This window comes from Bos indicus, chromosome X (assembly GCF_029378745.1).
Source record: "Bos indicus isolate NIAB-ARS_2022 breed Sahiwal x Tharparkar chromosome X, NIAB-ARS_B.indTharparkar_mat_pri_1.0, whole genome shotgun sequence".
NCBI lineage: Eukaryota > Metazoa > Chordata > Mammalia > Artiodactyla > Bovidae > Bos > Bos indicus.
This window is the reverse complement of record NC_091789.1, coordinates 79,958,707-79,977,448: the sequence shown is the minus strand read 5'-3', so window position 1 is coordinate 79,977,448 and position 18,742 is coordinate 79,958,707. Positions and strand designations below refer to the sequence as shown.

General features: G+C 34.9%; 1 protein-coding gene across 1 annotated transcript in view; it reads right to left on the bottom strand.

Moving 5' to 3' along the window:
* The window catches only part of LOC109554851 (fibronectin type III domain containing protein 3C1-like), a 65,448-nt gene that overhangs the window by 9,662 nt on the left and 37,044 nt on the right, over positions 1-18,742 (bottom strand). Inside the window, exons 22-24 of the mRNA XM_070785055.1 lie at positions 7,070-7,344; positions 6,227-6,439; positions 5,614-5,780 (exon numbers count right to left, since the gene is read on the bottom strand). Coding sequence (XP_070641156.1) covers positions 5,614-5,780; positions 6,227-6,439; positions 7,070-7,344 — 655 coding nt within the window. The remainder of the gene's footprint in view (positions 1-5,613; positions 5,781-6,226; positions 6,440-7,069; positions 7,345-18,742) is intronic.

Here is an 18,742-nt window from a genome sequence, read left to right as displayed (position 1 = left end):
AGGGTGCCCACTCTCACCACTACTATTCAACATAGTTTTGGAGGTTTTAGCCATAGCAATCAGAGCAGAAAGAGAAATTAAAGGAATCCAGATTGGAAAAGAAGAAGTAAAACTCTCACTGTTTGCAGATGACATGATCCTCTACATAGAAAACCCTAAAGACTCCACCAGAAAATTACTAGAGCTAATCAATGAATACAGTGAATTTGCAGGATATAAAATCAACACACAGAAATCCCTTGCAATCCTATACACTAACAACAAGGAAACAGAAAGAGAAATTAAGGAAACAATTCCATTCATAATTGCAACGAAAAGAATAAAATACTTAGGAATAAATCTACCTTAAGAAATAAAAGACTTATATATAGAAAACTATAAAACACTGATGAAAGAAATAAAATATGACACAAATAGATGGAGAAATATGCCATGTTCATGGATTGGAAGAATCAATATAGTGAAAATGAGTATACTACCCAAAGCAATATATAGATTCAATGCAATCCCTATCAAGCTACCAACAGTAGTTTTCACAGAACTAGAACAAATAATTTTACAATTTGTATGGAAATACAAAAAGCCTCAAATAGCCAAGCAATCTTGAGAAAGAAGAATGGAACTGGAGGAATCAACCTGCCTGACTTCAGGCTCTACTACAAAGCTACAGTCATCAAGACAGTATGGTACTGGCACAAAGACAGAAAGATAGATCAATGGAACAAAATAGAAAGCCCAGAGATAAATCCATGCACCTATAGTCACCTTATCTTTGACAAAGGAGGCAAAAATATACAATGGAGAAAAGACAATCTCTTTAACAAGTGGTGCTGGGAAAACTGGTCAACCACTTGTAAAAGAATGAAACTAGAACACTTTCTACCACCATACACACATACAAAAAACTCAAAATGGATTAAAGATCTAAACGTAAGACCAGAAACTATAAAACTCCTAGAGGAGAACATAGGCAAAACACTCTCTGACATAAATCACAGCAGGATCCTCTATGTCTCACCTCCCAGAATATTGGAAATAAAAGCAAAAATAAACACATGGGACCTAATTAAACTTAAAAGCTTCTGCACAACAAAGGAAACTATAAGCAAAGTGAAAAGACAGCCTTTAAAATGGGAGAAAATAATAGCAAACAAAGCAACTGACAAAGAATTAATCTCAAAAATATACAAAAAACTCCTGCAGCTCAATTCCAGAAAAATAAACGATCCAATCAAAAAATGGGCCAAAGAACTAAACAGACATTTCTTCAAAGAAGACATACAGATGGCTAACAAACACATGAAAAGATGCTCAACATCACTCATTATCAGAGAAATGCAAATCAAAACCACAATGAGGTACCATCTCACACTGGTCAGAATGGCTACTATCCAAAAATCTACAAGCAATAAATGCTGTAGAGGGTGTGGAGAAAAGGGGACCCTCTTACACTTTTGGTGGGAATGCAAACTAGTACAGCCACTATGGAGAACAGTGTGGAGATTCCTTAAAAAAAAACTGGAAATAGAACTGCCATAGGACCCAGAAATCCCACTGCTGGGCATACACACTGAGGAAACCAGAACTGAAAGAGACATGTGTACTGCAATGTTCATGGCAGCACTGTTTATAATAGCGTATATATATATACACACACACACACACACACACACACACACACACACAGAGTTTATAATAGCCTATAAGCAACCTAGATGTCCATCAGCAGATGAATGGGTAAGAAAGCTGTGGTACATATACACAATGGAATATTACTCAGCCATTAAAAAGAATACATTTGAATCAGTTCTAATGAGATGGATGAAACTGGAAACTATTATACAGAGTGAAGTAAGCCAGAAAGAAAAACACCAATACAGTATACTAACGCATATATATGGAATTTAGAAAGATGGTAACAATAACCCTAAATGCGAGATAGCAAAAGAGACACAGATGTATAGAACCGTCTTTTGGACTCTGTGGGAGAAGGCGAGTGTGGGATGGTCTTAGAGAATAGCATTGAAACATGCATATTATCATATGTGAAACAGTTCGCTAGTCCAGATTTGATGCATGAGACCGGGTGCTCAGGGCTGGTGCACTGGGATGACCCAGAGGGATGGGATGGGGAGGGAGGTGGGAAGGGGGTTCAGGATGGGGAACACATGTATACCTATGGCTGATTCATGTCAATGAATGGCAAAAACCACTACAATATTGTAATTAGTCTCCAATTAAAATAAATACATTTAAAATACATTGAAAAAAAAAAAAGAAAATTTACTCAAAACAGCTCATGGATTTAAATGTATAACCTATACCTATGAAACCTTTAGGAAAAAAAGAAAACAAAACACCGTGGGAAAAATTCTTCCGGATTTAGAGTTTGGCAAAGAATTTAGACTTGACACCAAAAACACAATAAAGGAAAACAACTTCATCAAAATTAAAGTCTTTTGCTTAGCAAAAGACCCTGTGAAGAGAATGAAAAACTACAAAGTGAGAGAAGATATTATCAAGCCACATATCCAAAAAAGGACTAATATCTAGAATGTAAATGCTCTCAAAACTCAATAGTAAACAAAAAATCCAATTGGAAAATGGGAGAAATTGTGAAGACATATCACCCAAGAAGATAGCCAGATGGTAAATAAGCACATGAAAATATGTTCAACATCATTAGCCATGAGGGAATGGCAAATTAAAATCACAGTTGAATACCAATACACACTTATCAGGATGACTAAATAAAAAATAATGACAATCCCAAATGCTGATGAGAAAGTGTAGAGACTGGCTTGCTCATACATCGCTGGTGGGGATGTATAATAAATTGGCACAGCCTCCTTGAAAACAATTTGGCAGTTTCTTAAAAAATTAAATACGCAACTTCCAGCAATTGCATTCCTAGGCATTTATCCCAGAGAAATGAAAACTTGTGCTCAGACAAAAACCTATAAATGAATACTTATAGAAGCTTTATTTATAATAGCTAATAACTGGAAACAACCAGGTATCTTTCTTTGGGTGAGTGTTTAAAAAAATTGTGGCTATTCTATATCATGGAATACTGCTCAGCTGCAAAAAGAAACAAACTACTGCTATATACACACCCAGCTGAATGACTTTTCAAAGAATTATGCTGAGTAAAAAAATTCCCAAAGACAAAAAAACCCCCAAAATTAATACACAGAAATCTCTTGTATTTCTACACACTAACAATGAAAAATCAGAAAGATAAATTAAGGAAGCAATCCCATTCACTCTTGCAACAAAAAGAATAAAATACCCACTTAAGGAGACAAAAAACCTGTACTCTGAAAACTATAAAATCAAAAAATCAAATTTTGATTTGAAAAAAAATCAAAGATTACAAAAACAGATGCAGAAATATACTACACTCTTGGATTTGAAGAATCAATATTATGAAAATGACTATACTACCCAAAGTAATTTACAAATTCAATGCAGCCTCTATCAAATTAAAATAGCATTTTCCACAGAATTAGAAGAAAAAAATTTACAATTTATATGGAAATATAAAAGACCCTGAATAGCCAAAGCAAGCTTGAGAAAGAAAAATAGAGCTGGAAGAATCAGGCTCCCTGACTTCAGATTATGCTACAAAGAAACAGTAATCAAAATAGTATCATACAGGCACAAAAACAAATATAGATCAATGGAACAGGATAGAAAGTCCAGAGATAAACCCATAATCCTGTGGTCACCTAATCTATGACAAAGGAGACAAGAATATATAATGGAGAAAAGACAGTCTCTTCAATAAGTGGTGTTGGGAAAACTGAACAGTTGCATGTAAAAGAATGAAATTAGAAATTCTCTAATACTATACACAAAAATAAACTCAAAATGGATTGAAGATCTAAATATAAGACTAGATATTATAAAACTCTTAGAGGAAAATATAGGCAGAACCTCTTGGATGCGAATGGCAGCAATATCTTTTTCAATCCATCTCCTATAATAATGAGAATCAAAAATAAGCAAATGGGACCTCATTAAACTCAAAAGATTTTGCATAGCAAAGGAAACCATAAACAATATGAAAAGACTACCCACAGAATGGGAGAAAATATTTGCAAACAAAGCATCCAACAAGGAATTATTCTCCAAAATATACGAGCAGCTCATGCAGCTCAATTTCCAAAAAAACAACCCAATAAAAAAAAATGGGCAGAATATCTAAATACACATTTCTCTAAAGAGGACATACAGATGATCAAAAAGCACATGAAAAGATGTTCAACATCACTATTTGTTAGAGAAATACAAATCAAAATTACAATGAAGTATCATGTCACATCAGTCAGAATGGCCATCATCAAAAAGTGTACAAACAAATGTTGGAGAGAGTGTGGAGAAAAGGGAACCCTCCTACACTGTTGGTGGGGATGTAAATTGGTACATCCACTATGGAGAACAGTATGGAGGTTCCTTTAAAAACTAAAAATACAGCTACCATATGTTCCAGAAATCCCACTCCTGGGCATATATCTGGAGGAAACCATAATTTGAAAAGATACATGCACCCCAATATTCATATCAGTGCTATTTACAGTAGCCAGGGCATGGAAGCAACATAAAAGGCCATCGACAGAGGAATGGATAAAGATGTAGTACATATATACAGTGGAGTATTGTTTGTTGTTGTTTAGTCACTAAGAGTTGTGTCCAACTCTTTTGTGACCCCATGGAGTGTGGCCTGCCAGGCTTTTGTGTCCATGGAATTTCCCAGGCAAGAATACTGGAGTGGGTTGCCATTTCCTTCTCTTCCTTCGCCACAGGATCTTCCTGACCCAGGGATTGAACCTGCATCTCCTGCACTGGCAGGTGTGTTCTTTGACACTGAGCCACCAAGGAAGCTCATTCAGTCATAAAAAGAATAAAATAATGCCATTTGCAGCAACATGAATGGACCTAGAGACTGTCATGCTAGGTGAAGTTAAGTCAGAAAGAGAAAGACAAATATTCTATAATATCACTCATATGTGCAATTTAATCTATAAAAGACAAATGAATTTATTTCAAAAACAGAAACAGACTTACAGATATGGAAAGCAGGCTTATGGCTACCAAAGGGAAAACATGGGGGGAAGGGATAAATCAGGAACTTGCGATGAATACACACACACTACTAAATATAAGATAGATACCCAAAAAGGATCTGCTGAATAGCACAGGGAACTCTACTCAGTTTTCTGGCATAACCTATATGAGAAAAGAATCTAAAAAAAGAGTGGATATATGTATAGTGGATATATATATCCACTATATATATGAGTGGATATATATATATATGCGTGTATATATATATATATATATATATGTATGTATAGCTGAATCACTTTGCTTTACACCTGAAACTAACACAACATTTTAAAAATCAACTATACTCCAATAAAATTAAAACATAAAAAATCATGATTCTGGGACATCATTAAATTTTATCTTGCCCTTTTAATCCATAATTAAATAATTTTGGTGTTCTATTTTTGAATATTTAAAATAAACCTTACTGTGAAATTTTATATATGAGCTACTGGAACTCAAATTAACATAGTCTTCATTATCATGGCTTATAATACTTACCTTTAAGTGTGGCTGGTGGGGTTTTGGTTGTAGTGAAAGTATAGATACCAGACAGTGGCCCCTCACCAGCTTCATTACATGCTTGGATTTTAAATTTATATTGTGTATGTTCACTCAATCTTTGTACCTTGTGACTTTGACAAGGTCCATGATAAATAATAGAAAATCTGGAAATGGGAATCGAGATGAAAGGAAGCAATATTATTAATCAACTGGCCCACAGGTACAAATAACTCTATATGACTGACTTAAAACTGTTTTTAAAATTACAATAAGCCCTAAATAAATAATCTTGAAGCCATAAAGGTAAAACACTAAAGAAAAAAAAATCAAATTGTAAATATCACAATGTGAAGGTGCAGGCTTTCATATTTCTTTGGTAACTCTATATTCCATAGTATTGATATCTGTTGTATAAGGGAAGAAATGTTTTGAAAGAGGCAAAAATAGAGAGCTGAATTATCAGTAAGAATTTAAGAAAGTATTGCTAGCATGTTAATGGGATGCTTTAAACTTTATTAGTTCATTGAAACCACTTTGGATTATGAATTAAAATAGGAAAATTTAAAATATTTTTATTATGATACATGCTAAATAGTAAAAAATAGTTTACCTGTCAGATCGATCTCCCATTAATAAATTATAGCTTGTAAGGTTAGAAAGTAATCTTTTGCTTGAAGAGTTACCCCATTTCAGTTTGAGGCTCTGGTGCCCATAGACCACACAGTCAAGTCGTGGAGGCTCAGGTGGCAGTGGCTTGGTTTTGGTTCTTATTGATTGGCTGAAAGGGCTTAGTCCATAATGATTGATAGCTTGAATTCTGATTCTAGTTGTGAGAAAAAAAAATAAACTGTATTAATTTAGATTTAGAAAAGAAAATACATTGCTACATTTAAGTTAACCCCCTAGTAACTCTATGTAGGATATTAACTATTATATTATACTAATTGTTAGAGACAAATTTCTGAAACAAAAATCTTGAATTTGCACAGTCAGTATTGACAATTCTTAATGAGGAGGAGAAACTGACTCTTAGTAATGCCCAATTTTTCTAAAACAATAGAAATCTGTTTCAAAGAAAATGCTATGTAGATTGTATAAACCTACAAATGTAAAACTGCTCAAAAGTCTCAAAAAGCTTTCCATCTACCTAAGTAAGATATACGGAGAAGGCAGTGGCACCCCACTCCAGTACTCTTGCCTGGAAAATCCCATGGATGGAGGAGCCTGGTAGGCTGCAGTTCATGGGATCGCTACGAGTCAGACAAGACTGAGCAACTTCACTTTCACTTTTCACTTTCATGCATTGGAGAAGGAAATGGCAACCCACTCCAGTGTTCTTGCCTGGAGAATCCCAGGGATGGAGGAGCCTGGTGGGCTGCCGTCTATGGGGTCACACAGAGTCGAATACGACTGAAGTGACTTAGCAGTAGCAAGTAAGATATAAGCAACTTACCTGTATGTGGTATCAGGCTGTAGATTTTCCAGAAGACATTCTGTTACTCTATTAACAGTCAAAATTTTTCTGTCTCCATATTCAATGTTATAGCCGGTGATTGCAGAACCATGGCAATCTGGTTCCTCCCACTGAATAGCGATGCAAGATGATGCCAATTTGGCAGGAACTTTGTTTTCAAATTCTTGTAACACTGTTACTACTGCCGGTACAGTTGCTGGTGTGGTTACTATGCCAGTTTCTCCAAACATTCCAACTCCAACTATATTTACAGCCTGAAAAAGTATATTCTGTTAGAGATTCATTATTACTTTGCTTTTGTACATAAACCATTTTGTTGCATAGAAACAAATTTTGTTTTTTTGTGTGTGTATGTGGTTTGGATTTTGCTTGTGGCTTTATTTTCACATGTGAGATCTTTTCATACCCAAGAAACCAGGCCTTGCCTGAGTGACATCACATTTGCAAGAATGCATGCCCTCTTGCCCTTCTTTACAATTTTTATGGATCTCTCTTAAGAGGAAGCAGAGAGAACATTGGGAATGGGAGTCACATGTGATTAGTTTTCTCATTTCTTTGTATATACAAATTCACAAAATAAACTTTCTTAAACTCCAATTCTAATAATATGGAATAAAAATTTTAGATATAATTGACACATAACATTGTGTAAGTTTAAGATGTGTAACATTGATTTTATACATTTATATATTGCAATATGAAACAATATGGTTCTAAGATGCTGACATATACACGGAAATCTGTAGGTTGCATATTTAAGAAAGTGAAGAGTCTAAAACTGGGAAGGTAAATGAAGAGAGCTAATACGGACAGTTCAGGAAAAATATACCCAAACCAAACTCATTTATCCCGTCAAGTTCAGTTCAGTTCAGTCGCTCAGTCGTGTCCGACTCTCTGTGATCCATGAATTGCAGCATGCCAGGCCTCCCTGTCCATCACTAACTCCTGGAGTTCACTCAAACTCACGTCCATCGAGTTGGTGATGCCATCCAGCGATCTCATCCTCTGTCGTCCCCTTCTCCTCCTTGCCCCCAATCCCTCCCAGCATCAGAGTCTTTTCCAATGAATCAACTCTTCGCATGAGGTGGCCAAAGTACTGGAGTTTCAGCTTTAGCATCATCCCTTCCAAAGAAATCCCAGGGCTGATCTCCTTCAGAGTGGACTGGTTGGATCTCCTTGCAGTCCAAGGGACTCTCAAGAGTCTTCTCCAACACCACAGTTCAAAAGCATCAATTCTTTGACGCTCAGCCTTCTTCACAGTCCAACTCTCACATCCATACATGACCACTGGAAAAACCATAGCCTTGACTAGATGGACCTTTGTTGGCAAAGTAATGTCTCTGCTTTTGAATATGCTTTGTAGGTTGGTCATAACCCTCCTTCCAAGGAGTAAGCGTCTTTTAATTTCATGGCTGCAGTCACCATCTGCAGTGATTTTGGAGCCCAGAAAAATAAAGTCTGACACTGTTTCCACTGTTTCCCCATCTATTTCCCATTAAGTGATGGGACCAGATGCCATGATCTTCGTTTTATGAATGTTGAGCTTTAAGCCAACTTTTTCACTCTCCTCTTTCACTTTCATCAAGAGTCTTTTTAGTTCCTCTTCACTTTCTGCCATAAGGGCGGTGTCATCAAACTTTCTTCCTTTTCTTTAACTTGTAGTTTCTATCTCTGTTGGTGGTAGCCCAAAATCCACATCTATTCAAGTTTCATCGACTTTGTAAAATTTTTTATTTTGAGATCATTGTAGATTCTAGTGTATCCTTCAGCCACTTTCCCCAAAGGTAATATTTTGCATAACTATAGTACAATATTATAATCAGGAAATTAACATTAATACATTCCATCAATGTTACTCAGATTTCACCAATTTTACATGTGCTTATTTGTGTGTATATTTATTTCTATGACATTTTATCACATGTGTAGCTTCATGTAATCCTCAACCCAGTTAAGATAGAAGCTCCATCACAATTTACCCTTTTATAGCCTCAATGATCTTTTCTCCCTCCCCCTTTTTTCTAAACCTTAACAACCAGTAATTTGTTCTTCATAAATATAATTGTGTTTTTTCAAAAACATTATTTACAAAAATGTAAACAGAATAAAGCAGTATGTGAATTTTTCAGATAGGTATTTTTTAGTCAGCATAATTCTGTGATCCATAAAAGCTGTTGTGTGCATCAATAGTTTGATTCCTTTTATTTTCAAATAGTTAGCCATGGTATGGATGTAGTACAGTTACTTTAATCATTTACTTGTTGAAGGACATCTGATCTGTTTCTAATTTTTTGTCCTTACAAATAAAAGTTCTATGAACATCCATGTACAGGTTTTTGTTGTGGATATATATTTTTATTTGTCTAAGTGCCCAAGAATGTTGCAATATAGTTAAGTGTATGTTTAGTTTTGTAAGAAACTGCCTTACTCTTTTACAGAGTGGATGTAATTCCCATCAGAAATGTATGAGTAATTCAGTTTCTCCATGTCTTTGCCAGCATTTGGTGTTATCATTATTTTTATTTATTTATTTTACTATTTTTTATTTTAGCCATTCTGATAGGTGGGTCATGATATCTCATCATGCATTTCTCTAATGGCTAATGATGTTGAAAATCTTTTCATGTGCTTATTTACCATCTGTATGTTCTTTTCTGTGAACTATATTTTCTAACTAGGTTGTTTGGGTTTAAAACTGTTGAGGTTTGAGAGTTCTTTATATATTCTAGATATTACTCCTTTGTCGGATATGTGTTTTGTAAAGATTCTCTCCGAGCCTGTAGCATAGCTTTATTATCTTCTCCACAGGGGATTATGCAGAGTAAGTTTTTAAGCTTAAGGAGCTCAAATTTATCAAATTTTCATTTTATGGTTTGTGCTTTTGATACCAAGTTTGAGAACTCTTTTCCTAGCTTCAGGAAATCCTAAAGATATCCTCCTGTAATTTTTTCTAAAAGTTTTATGTTTTAATTTTCAGTTTTCTATGGTCCATTTTGAGTTAGTTTTTACAAATATAAGGTGAGAGATTTTTGTTTTTTGGCTATATATTCATAATTTTTTGAAAAGGGCATCCTTAACTTATTCACATCTTGCCAAGAATCAGTTGGGCATATTTGTGTAGGTTGATTTCTCGGTTCTCTATTCTGTTCCATTGACTTATGTGTCTGTCCCTTCACTAATACTACACTGTCTTTATTACTATATCCACAGTAAGTTTTTAACATTAGATAGAGTGGTTTCTTCCACCTTAGTTTTGTTTTTCAAGATTGAGTGATCTATTTTAGATGCTGTGAATTTCCACATAAATTTTAGAATGAGATTGTATGTATCTATCAGTAATTTTGCTTAGATTTTGATAGGATTTATATTAAACTTATAAATCATTTTGGGGAAATTAAACATTAAACATCGTTACAATGTCATGTATTCCAATTTTTTATCACAATATGTCTCTCTAGTTCTTTGGGTCTTTGATTAATCAGCATTTTGTAAAGTTCAGCACATATGTACAGTACATGTTTTGTTGGAATTATACCTACATGTTTCATTTTCTCTAGAGTTATTGTAAATGTTATTGTGCTTTAAATGTCTGTTTTTACATATTTGTTGTTAGTATATAGAAATGTGATTGATTTGGAGGTGTTGATCTTGTGTCATGAGGATGTTGCTTACTTCACGTATTGGTTCTATGAGTTTTTTTTTGGTACTTTCCTTGGTATGGTCTGTGTAGATAAACATGTTATTTGCAGAATGTGATGGTTTTATTTATTCCTTTATAGCATATATGCCTTTTATTTTCTTTACTCACCTTATTTCAGTGTCTGAAAATTCCTGGTTTTATGTTGAGTAAGAGTGGTGAGATTATCTTTGTCTTGTTCTTAGTCTTGGGGGAATCACCTTTCACCATTAAATATGATGTTAGTTATAGGTTTTTTGTAGATGGCCTTTATCAAGTTGAGGAAGCCCCCATCCATTCCTAATTTTGAGATTTAAAAAAAGCATGAATGGTTGTTGGATTTTGTCAAACATATTTTTGGTCAATTGATGTGATCATATGATTTTTTCTTCTTCAACTTGTTTGTATAGTACATCACGTCGGTTGATTTACCAATTTTGAACCAGGCTTGCATACCTGGCATAAATTCCACTTGGTCAAGGTATATAATTCCTTTTATACAATGTCAGATTTGAAATGCCAACATTTTGTTAAAGGTTTTTTTCTAAAAAATGTGTTTATAAATTAACAATCTATTAATAATCTATTTGCAGATTTCTTTCTTTTTTTTTTTTTTGTATTATCTTTGATTTTGGTTTTGGGGTAATACTGTCCTCATAAAATGAAGTGGGAGCTCTCTCATTTTCCATTTTCTGTAAGAGATTTAAAATTAATGTTAATTTTTCTTTACATGCTTTGTGGAATTCTCCAGTGGAACCATCTGGGCCTGCAGATTTCTTTTCCAGGGCCTCTTTATTTATGAATATTTCTTTGATGACAACCTATAGGGGTATTCACATGGTCCATTTCATCTTGGCTCAGTTTTAGCAGATTGTGGTTTTCAAGAAATTGGTCCATTTTTTCTGTGTTGTTGCACTTATGAGTGTAAAGTTGCTCAGTCATCCCTAATTATGCTTTTAATGACTGACAAATCTGTAGTGATATCCGATGTTTTGTTCTTTTAGTGATTTGTATCTGTTCTTTTTATCTTTGTCTTGCAAGTGGTTTATCAATTTTATTGATTTTTTTTTCAAAAACCAACTTTTTGTTTCACTGACTTTTCTCTATTGTTCTCCTGTTTTTTATTTCATTGACTTCTGATCGTTTCCTTCCTTCTGCTTGCTTTTGGTTCATTTTACTCTTCTGTCTACTAATTAAGGTAGGAATTTAGATTACTGATTTGAGTCTCTTTTTTTCTTTTGCAAGATAAGTGTATAATGTTATAAATTTCTCTGTTGGCACTGCTTTAGGTGCATCCCACCTATTTTGGTATGCTGTATTTTCACTTTCATTCAATTCTATGTATTAAATTTTTTATTCTGATATTTCCTCTTTGGTAAATGGATTATTTAGAAGTGTATTGTTTAACTTCTGCCTGTTTTCAGTGACATTCCTGTTATTTTTCTGTTGCTGAGTTCTAGTTTGATTTCATTATTGTCAGAACACACACTTTGTATGATTTCAATTATTTTACATTGTTATGGCTCAGGATATGGCCTATTTTGGGGAATGTGCTATGGATACTTGAAAAGAGTATGTAATCTGATGTTGGGTGGTGTGCTAAATATGTCTATTAGATCCTGTTGGTTGATTGTGTTGTTCAGTTGTTCACTATCCTTGGTCATTTTCTACTTAGTAGTTTTATCAGTTGCTGAGAGGGGTGTTGAAGTTCCCTATTGTAAGTGTGTATTTGCCTAATTTCTCCTTTCTGGTTATCACTTTGTGCTTCATATATTTTAAGGCTCTGTTGCTCGATACATACACGTTTAGGATGCTTATGTGCTTTGGTGCATTGATCCTTTTAGCATTACTAATGTATCTTTTGGTCTCCAGTAATTCCTTTGTTTTGAAGTCTTCATTATCTATATACATGTAATCACGCCTGCTTTTTTGTTTTATTAATGTTTACATGATATATCTTTTTCCCTTTTGCTTCCAACTTTCTTATGTTATTGTATTTGAAGTAAGTTTCTTATAGACAGAATATTGGCCTGTGATTTTTTTGAGTCATTATGCCATTTCTGCTTTTAATAATTATAATTAGGCTGTTTTATATTAAAGTTAATAATTAGTATGCTAGAGCTTAAGTCTGCCTTTAATTTTCCTGTTTGTTACTTCTGTTTCTCTTTCCTCTATTTCTTACTTGGCAGGTGATGACCTAATTCCTCAAGGGACACCTCCCCCTATGTCACTGTGTGACAGTGTGTGTCACAGCTCACTGTGAGGCCAGCAGATTTTTTAATGGCAAGGAGTGGGGATATGGAACTGTGAAACTGAAGCCTGGTTAGCAGACCACTTCCCTCCTCCCTGAGCATTTCTGGAGTTCAAGTCACAAGTTCCTTGGCTAATGTCTTACCTTTGTATGGGATAACTTGAATACTTTTTGGAAAACTAATTTGATTTCACTTATTTACACTATTTTTGTGTATGTTACTCTATAAAGTTTTCTTAGTAGTTTCCCAGGTATTAAAATGTACATATGTAAGTTATTAAAGTCTGTGGGTATTAATGTTTTACCACTTTGAGTGAGGCCCAGAAACATTACTTCAACTTAGGTACCTCTACCTTCCTCATTAAAAAAATATGATTTTCTCAAGTATTTCCTCCTTGTTTATTGAGCACCACAACAGATGGTGTTATAATTTTTGCTTCAAACATCAAATATATTTTAAGAACCTATGAGAGGAAGGGTATTCTACTATATTTATCCCTGTTTTTAACCCATTACAATTTTACTTTTCAGGTTTATTGAGATATAAATGACGAATAAAATTATTACAGTATTTAGATGGTATGTTATGGTGATTTGATATAAATATACATTATGAGAGGATTCCTACACCTGCCACCTCACACTTTTTTCTTCTTTTCTGGAAAGGACATTTAAATTATACTCTTTTGGCGAATTTCAATTATATGATAGTGTTATCAAATATAGTCATTTTCTTTTACATTCAGTTCAATTCAGTCAGAATCAGTTCAGTCGCTCAGTCATGTCTGACTCTTTGCGACCCCATGAACCGTAGCATGTCAGGCCTCCCTGTCCATCACCAACTCCCGGAGTTTAGCCAAACTCATGTCCATTGAGTCGGTGATGCCATCCAACCATCTCATCCTCTGTCGTCCCCTTCTCCTCCTGCTTTCAATCTTTCCCAACATCAGGGTCTTTTCAGGTGAGTCAGCTCTTCGCATCAGGTGGCCAAAATATTGGAGTTTCAGCTTCAACATCAGTCCTTTCAATGAACACCCAGGACTGATTTCCTTTAGGATGGACTAGTTGGATCTCCTTGCAGTCCAAGGGATTCTCAAGAGTCTTCTCCAACACCACAGTTCAAAAGCATCAATTCTTTGGTGCTCAGCTTTCTTTCTAGTCCAACTCTCACATTCATACATAACTACTGGAAAAACCATAGCCTTGACTAGACGGACCTTTGTTGGTAAAGAAATGTCTCTGCTTTTTAATATGCTGTCTAGGTTGGTCATAACTTTCCTTCCAAGGAGTAAGCATCTTTTAATTTCATGGCTGCAATCACCATCTGCAGTGATTTTGGAGCCCCCCAAAATAAAGCCAGCCACTGTTTCCACTGTTTCCCTGTCTATTTGCCATGAAGTGATGGGACCAGATGCCATAATCTTAGTTTTCTGAATGTTGAGCTTTAAGCCAACTTTTTCACTCTCCTCTTTCATTTTCATCAAGAGTCTTTTTAGTTCCTCTTCACTTTCTGCCATAAGGATGGTGTCATCTGCATATCTGAAGTTATTGATATTTCTCCCGACAATCTTGATTCCAGCTTGTGCTTCTTCCAGCCCAGTGTTTCTCTTGATGTACTCTGCATATAAGTTAAATAAGCAGGGTGACAATATACAACCTTGACATACTCCTTTTTCTATTTGGAACCAGTCTGTTGTTCATGTCCAATTCTAACTGTCTTTTACATTTCTCAGATCTTATTAATATTACAGCTGAAGTTTATAATATGATACTGTTTTGATTATTATAACTTTGTAATATAGTTTGAAATCACGAAGTATGCCTCCACCTTTTTTCCTTTGTCAAGATTGCTTTGGCTGTTTGGAGTCTTTTATGGTTTCACAGAAATTTTAGATTTGTTTGTTGTATTTCTATGAAAAATGACATGGAATTTTAATAGGGATTGCATTGGATCTGTCACTTACTTTGGGTAATGGACATCTTAATATTATTTCTTCCAATCTATGAGCATGGAATATCTTTCTACTTACTTGTGTCTTCGTCAATTTTTCATTAGTGTCTTATAGTTTCAGTGTACAGATCCTTCACCTCTGTTAAATTTATTCCTAAGTATTTTATTCTTTTGATGCAGTAGTTCATGGGATTGTTTTCTTAGTTTCCCTAACACATTGTTATTAGTGTACAGAAATGCAACTAATTTTTGTGCATTTATCTTGTATGCTGTAACTTTACTGAGTTCAATTTTTAATTTGAATAATTTTTTTTTCTTTTTTTGCTGGAGTCTTTAGGGTGCTCATATATAATGTCATGTCATCTGCAAATAGAGACAGTTTTACTTCCTCCATTATGATTTGGATGTCATTTCTTTTTCTTGCCTAATTCCTCAGGCTAGGACTTCTAATCCTATGTTGACCAGAAGTGGCAAGAGTGGTCACTTTTATCTTCTTCCTGATCTTAGAGGAAAAACTTTCAGCTTTTCACTGGTGTATATGATGTTAACTGTGGGCTTGCCATATTTGATCTTTATTATGTTGAGGTATATTTTCTCTCTACTTCAATTGCTGAGAATTAATTTTTAACCATCATGAATGTTGAATTTTATCAAATGTTTTTTCTACATCTATTGAGAGAATCATACAATTTTTATCCTTCATTTCATTAAGGTGGTCTATCACACTGAATGATTTGCTGACATTGAACCATCCTTGCATTCCTGGAATATATCCTACTTGATTATAGTGTATGACTTGTTTAACATATTGTTGAATTCAGTTTTCTAATATTTTGTTAATAATTTTTGCATCTATGTTCCTCAAGCATACTGGCCTGTAATTTTTTCTTCTTCTCTGGTTTTTGGATCATGGGAATGCTGGCCTTATAAAATGCTGGCCTCATAAAATGGATTTTGGAAGTGTCCCGCCTCTTCTATTTTTTGGGAAGAGTTCAAGAAAGTTTGGTATTGACTCTTCTTTAAATGTTTGGTAGAATTCACCAGTGAAGCCATCATGTGCTGGACCTTTCTTTGTTGGGAGGTATTCGATTATTGATCCAATTATTATTTATCATTGGTCATTCAAATTTTCTATATCACCATGATTCATTCTGAGTAGGTTGTATGTTTTTAAGAATGTATCCATTATTTCTATGTTGTTTAACTTAGTGTACAATTGTTCACGTTAATCTCTTATAATGGTTTAGTGGTATCAGTTGTCTACTCTTTCATTTCTAATTTTATTTATTTGTATTCTCATTCTTATTTTCTTAATAAGTCTAGGTAAAGGTTTGTCTATTTTGTTTATCTTTTCAAAAATCAGTTCTTAGTAACTGATATCTTCTATTGACATTTTAGTGTTTAATTCATTTATTTTCACTTTGATCTTTGCTATTTCCTTCATCTGCTTGTTAATATTAATCTGTTTTCTTATTTCCATATAATCACTATGAACTTTCCTCTTCAAACTGCTTTTGTTGCATCTTATATGTTTGTGTCCATGCTCAGTTGCTTCAGTAGTGTCTGACTCTTTCGGACCCTATGAACTGTAGCCTGCCAAGCTCCTCTGTCCATGGGGTTCTCCAGACAAGAATACTGGAGTGGGTTGACATGCCCACCTCCAGGGGATCTTCCTGACCCAGGGATCAAACTCACATTTCTTATGTCTCCTGCATTGGCAGGCAGATTCTTTACCACTAGCACTATGTGGGAAGCCCAATCTCACATGTTTAGTATGTTGTATTTCCTTTTTCATTTGTCTCAAGATATTTTTAGGTTTCTCTTTTGATTTCTTCTTTGACCCATTGGCTGTTCAGTAGTATGTTGTTAAATCTCCACATATATTTGAGCTTTTTCCATTTTCTTATTGTAATTGCTTCCTAGTTAGAGAAGATTCTTGGTATTTCAATCTTTTTACATTATCTGGAACTCTGCTTTCAGTTGGGTATATCTTTCCCTTTCTCCTTTGCCTTTTACTCTTCTTTTCTCAGCTATTTGTAAAGCCTCCTCAGATAACCACTTTGCCATCTTGCATTTCTTTTTCTTTGGGATGGTTTTGGTTACCACCTCCTATACAATGTTACAAACATCCATCCATAGTTCTTCAGGCATGCTGTCTACTAGTTCTAATCCCTTGAATCTATTTGTCATTTCCACTATATAATCATAAGGGATTTGATTTAGGTCATACTTGAATGGCTTAGTGGTTTTCCCTACTTTCTTCAATTTAAGCCTAAACTTGCAATAAGGAGTTCATGATCTGAGCCACAGTCAGCTCCAGATCTTATTTTTGCTGACTATATAGAGCTTCTCCATCCTTAGCTGCAAAAATATAATCAATCTGATTTTGGTATTGATCATCTGGTGGTGTCCGTGGAAAGTCGTTTCTTGCGTTGTTGGAAGAGGGTGTTTGCTATGACCAGTGCATTCTCTTGACAAAACTCTGTTAGCCTTTGCCCTACTTCAGTTTGTACTCCAAGGCCAAACTTTTGGCCTGTTACTCCAGGTATCTCTTGACTTCCTACTTTTGCCTACCAATCCCTATGATGAAAAGGGCATTCTTTTTTTTTTGATGTTAGTTCTAGAAGGTGTTGTAGATCTTCATAGAGTTGGTCAACTTCAGCTTCTTCAGCATCAATGGTTGGGGCATAGACTTGGATTACCGTGATGTTGAATGGTTTGCCTTGGAAATGAACCAAGATCATTCTGTTGTTTTTGAGATTGCACCCAAGTACTGCATTTTGGGCTCTTTTGTTGACTATGAAGGCTACTCCATTTCTTCTAAGGGATTCTTGCCCACAGTTGTAGATATACTGGTCATCTGAATTAAGTTCACCCGTTCCTGTCCATTTTAGTTCACTGATTCCTAAGATGTTAATGTTCACTCTTATCATCTCCTGCTTGACCATATCCAATTTACCTTGATTCATGGACCTAACATTCCAGATCCCTATGCAGTATTATTCTTTACAGTACTGGATTTTACTTTCACTACCAGACACACCCACAACTGAGTGTCATTTCTGCTTTTCCTCAGCTGCTTCATTCTTTCTGGAGCTATTAGTAATTGTCCTCCACTCTTCCCCAGTAGCATATTGGACACCTTCTGACCCGGGGGCTCATCTTCTGGTGTCAAAACTTTTTGCCCGTTCATACTGTTCATGGGGTTCTCATGGCAAGAATACTGGAGTAATTTGCCATTTCCTACTCTAGTGGGCCATGTTTTGTCATAACTCTTCATTACGACCTGTCCATTTTGGGTGGCCCTGCACAGCATGGCTCATAGCTTCATTGAGTTACACAAGCCCCTTCACCATGACAAGGCTGTGATCCATGAAGGGGGCAGGTCTGTTAGTATTGCTTTATATATTTAGGGGCTCTATGTTGAGTGCATGAACATTTATAAATGTTATATCATCTTGTTGGATTGACCCTTTTTCATTATATAATATCCTTCTTTGACCCTTCTTGTAGTGTTTGCTTTCCAGTCTATTTTGTCTGATATAAGTATAGCTTCTTTTGTTTTTCATTTGCAAGGATTTTTGTTTTTCATACCTTCAGTTTCAGTTTATATGTGTCCTTAAAGCTGGATTGTCTCTTGTAGTTATCATACAGTTGGTTATTGCAATTTTGCCCTTTCACCCACTCTATGCCTTTTGATTAGAGAATTTGATGTATTTGTAATTATTGATAACTTTGGAGTTACTACTGCTATTTTGGCAATTGTTTTCTTTC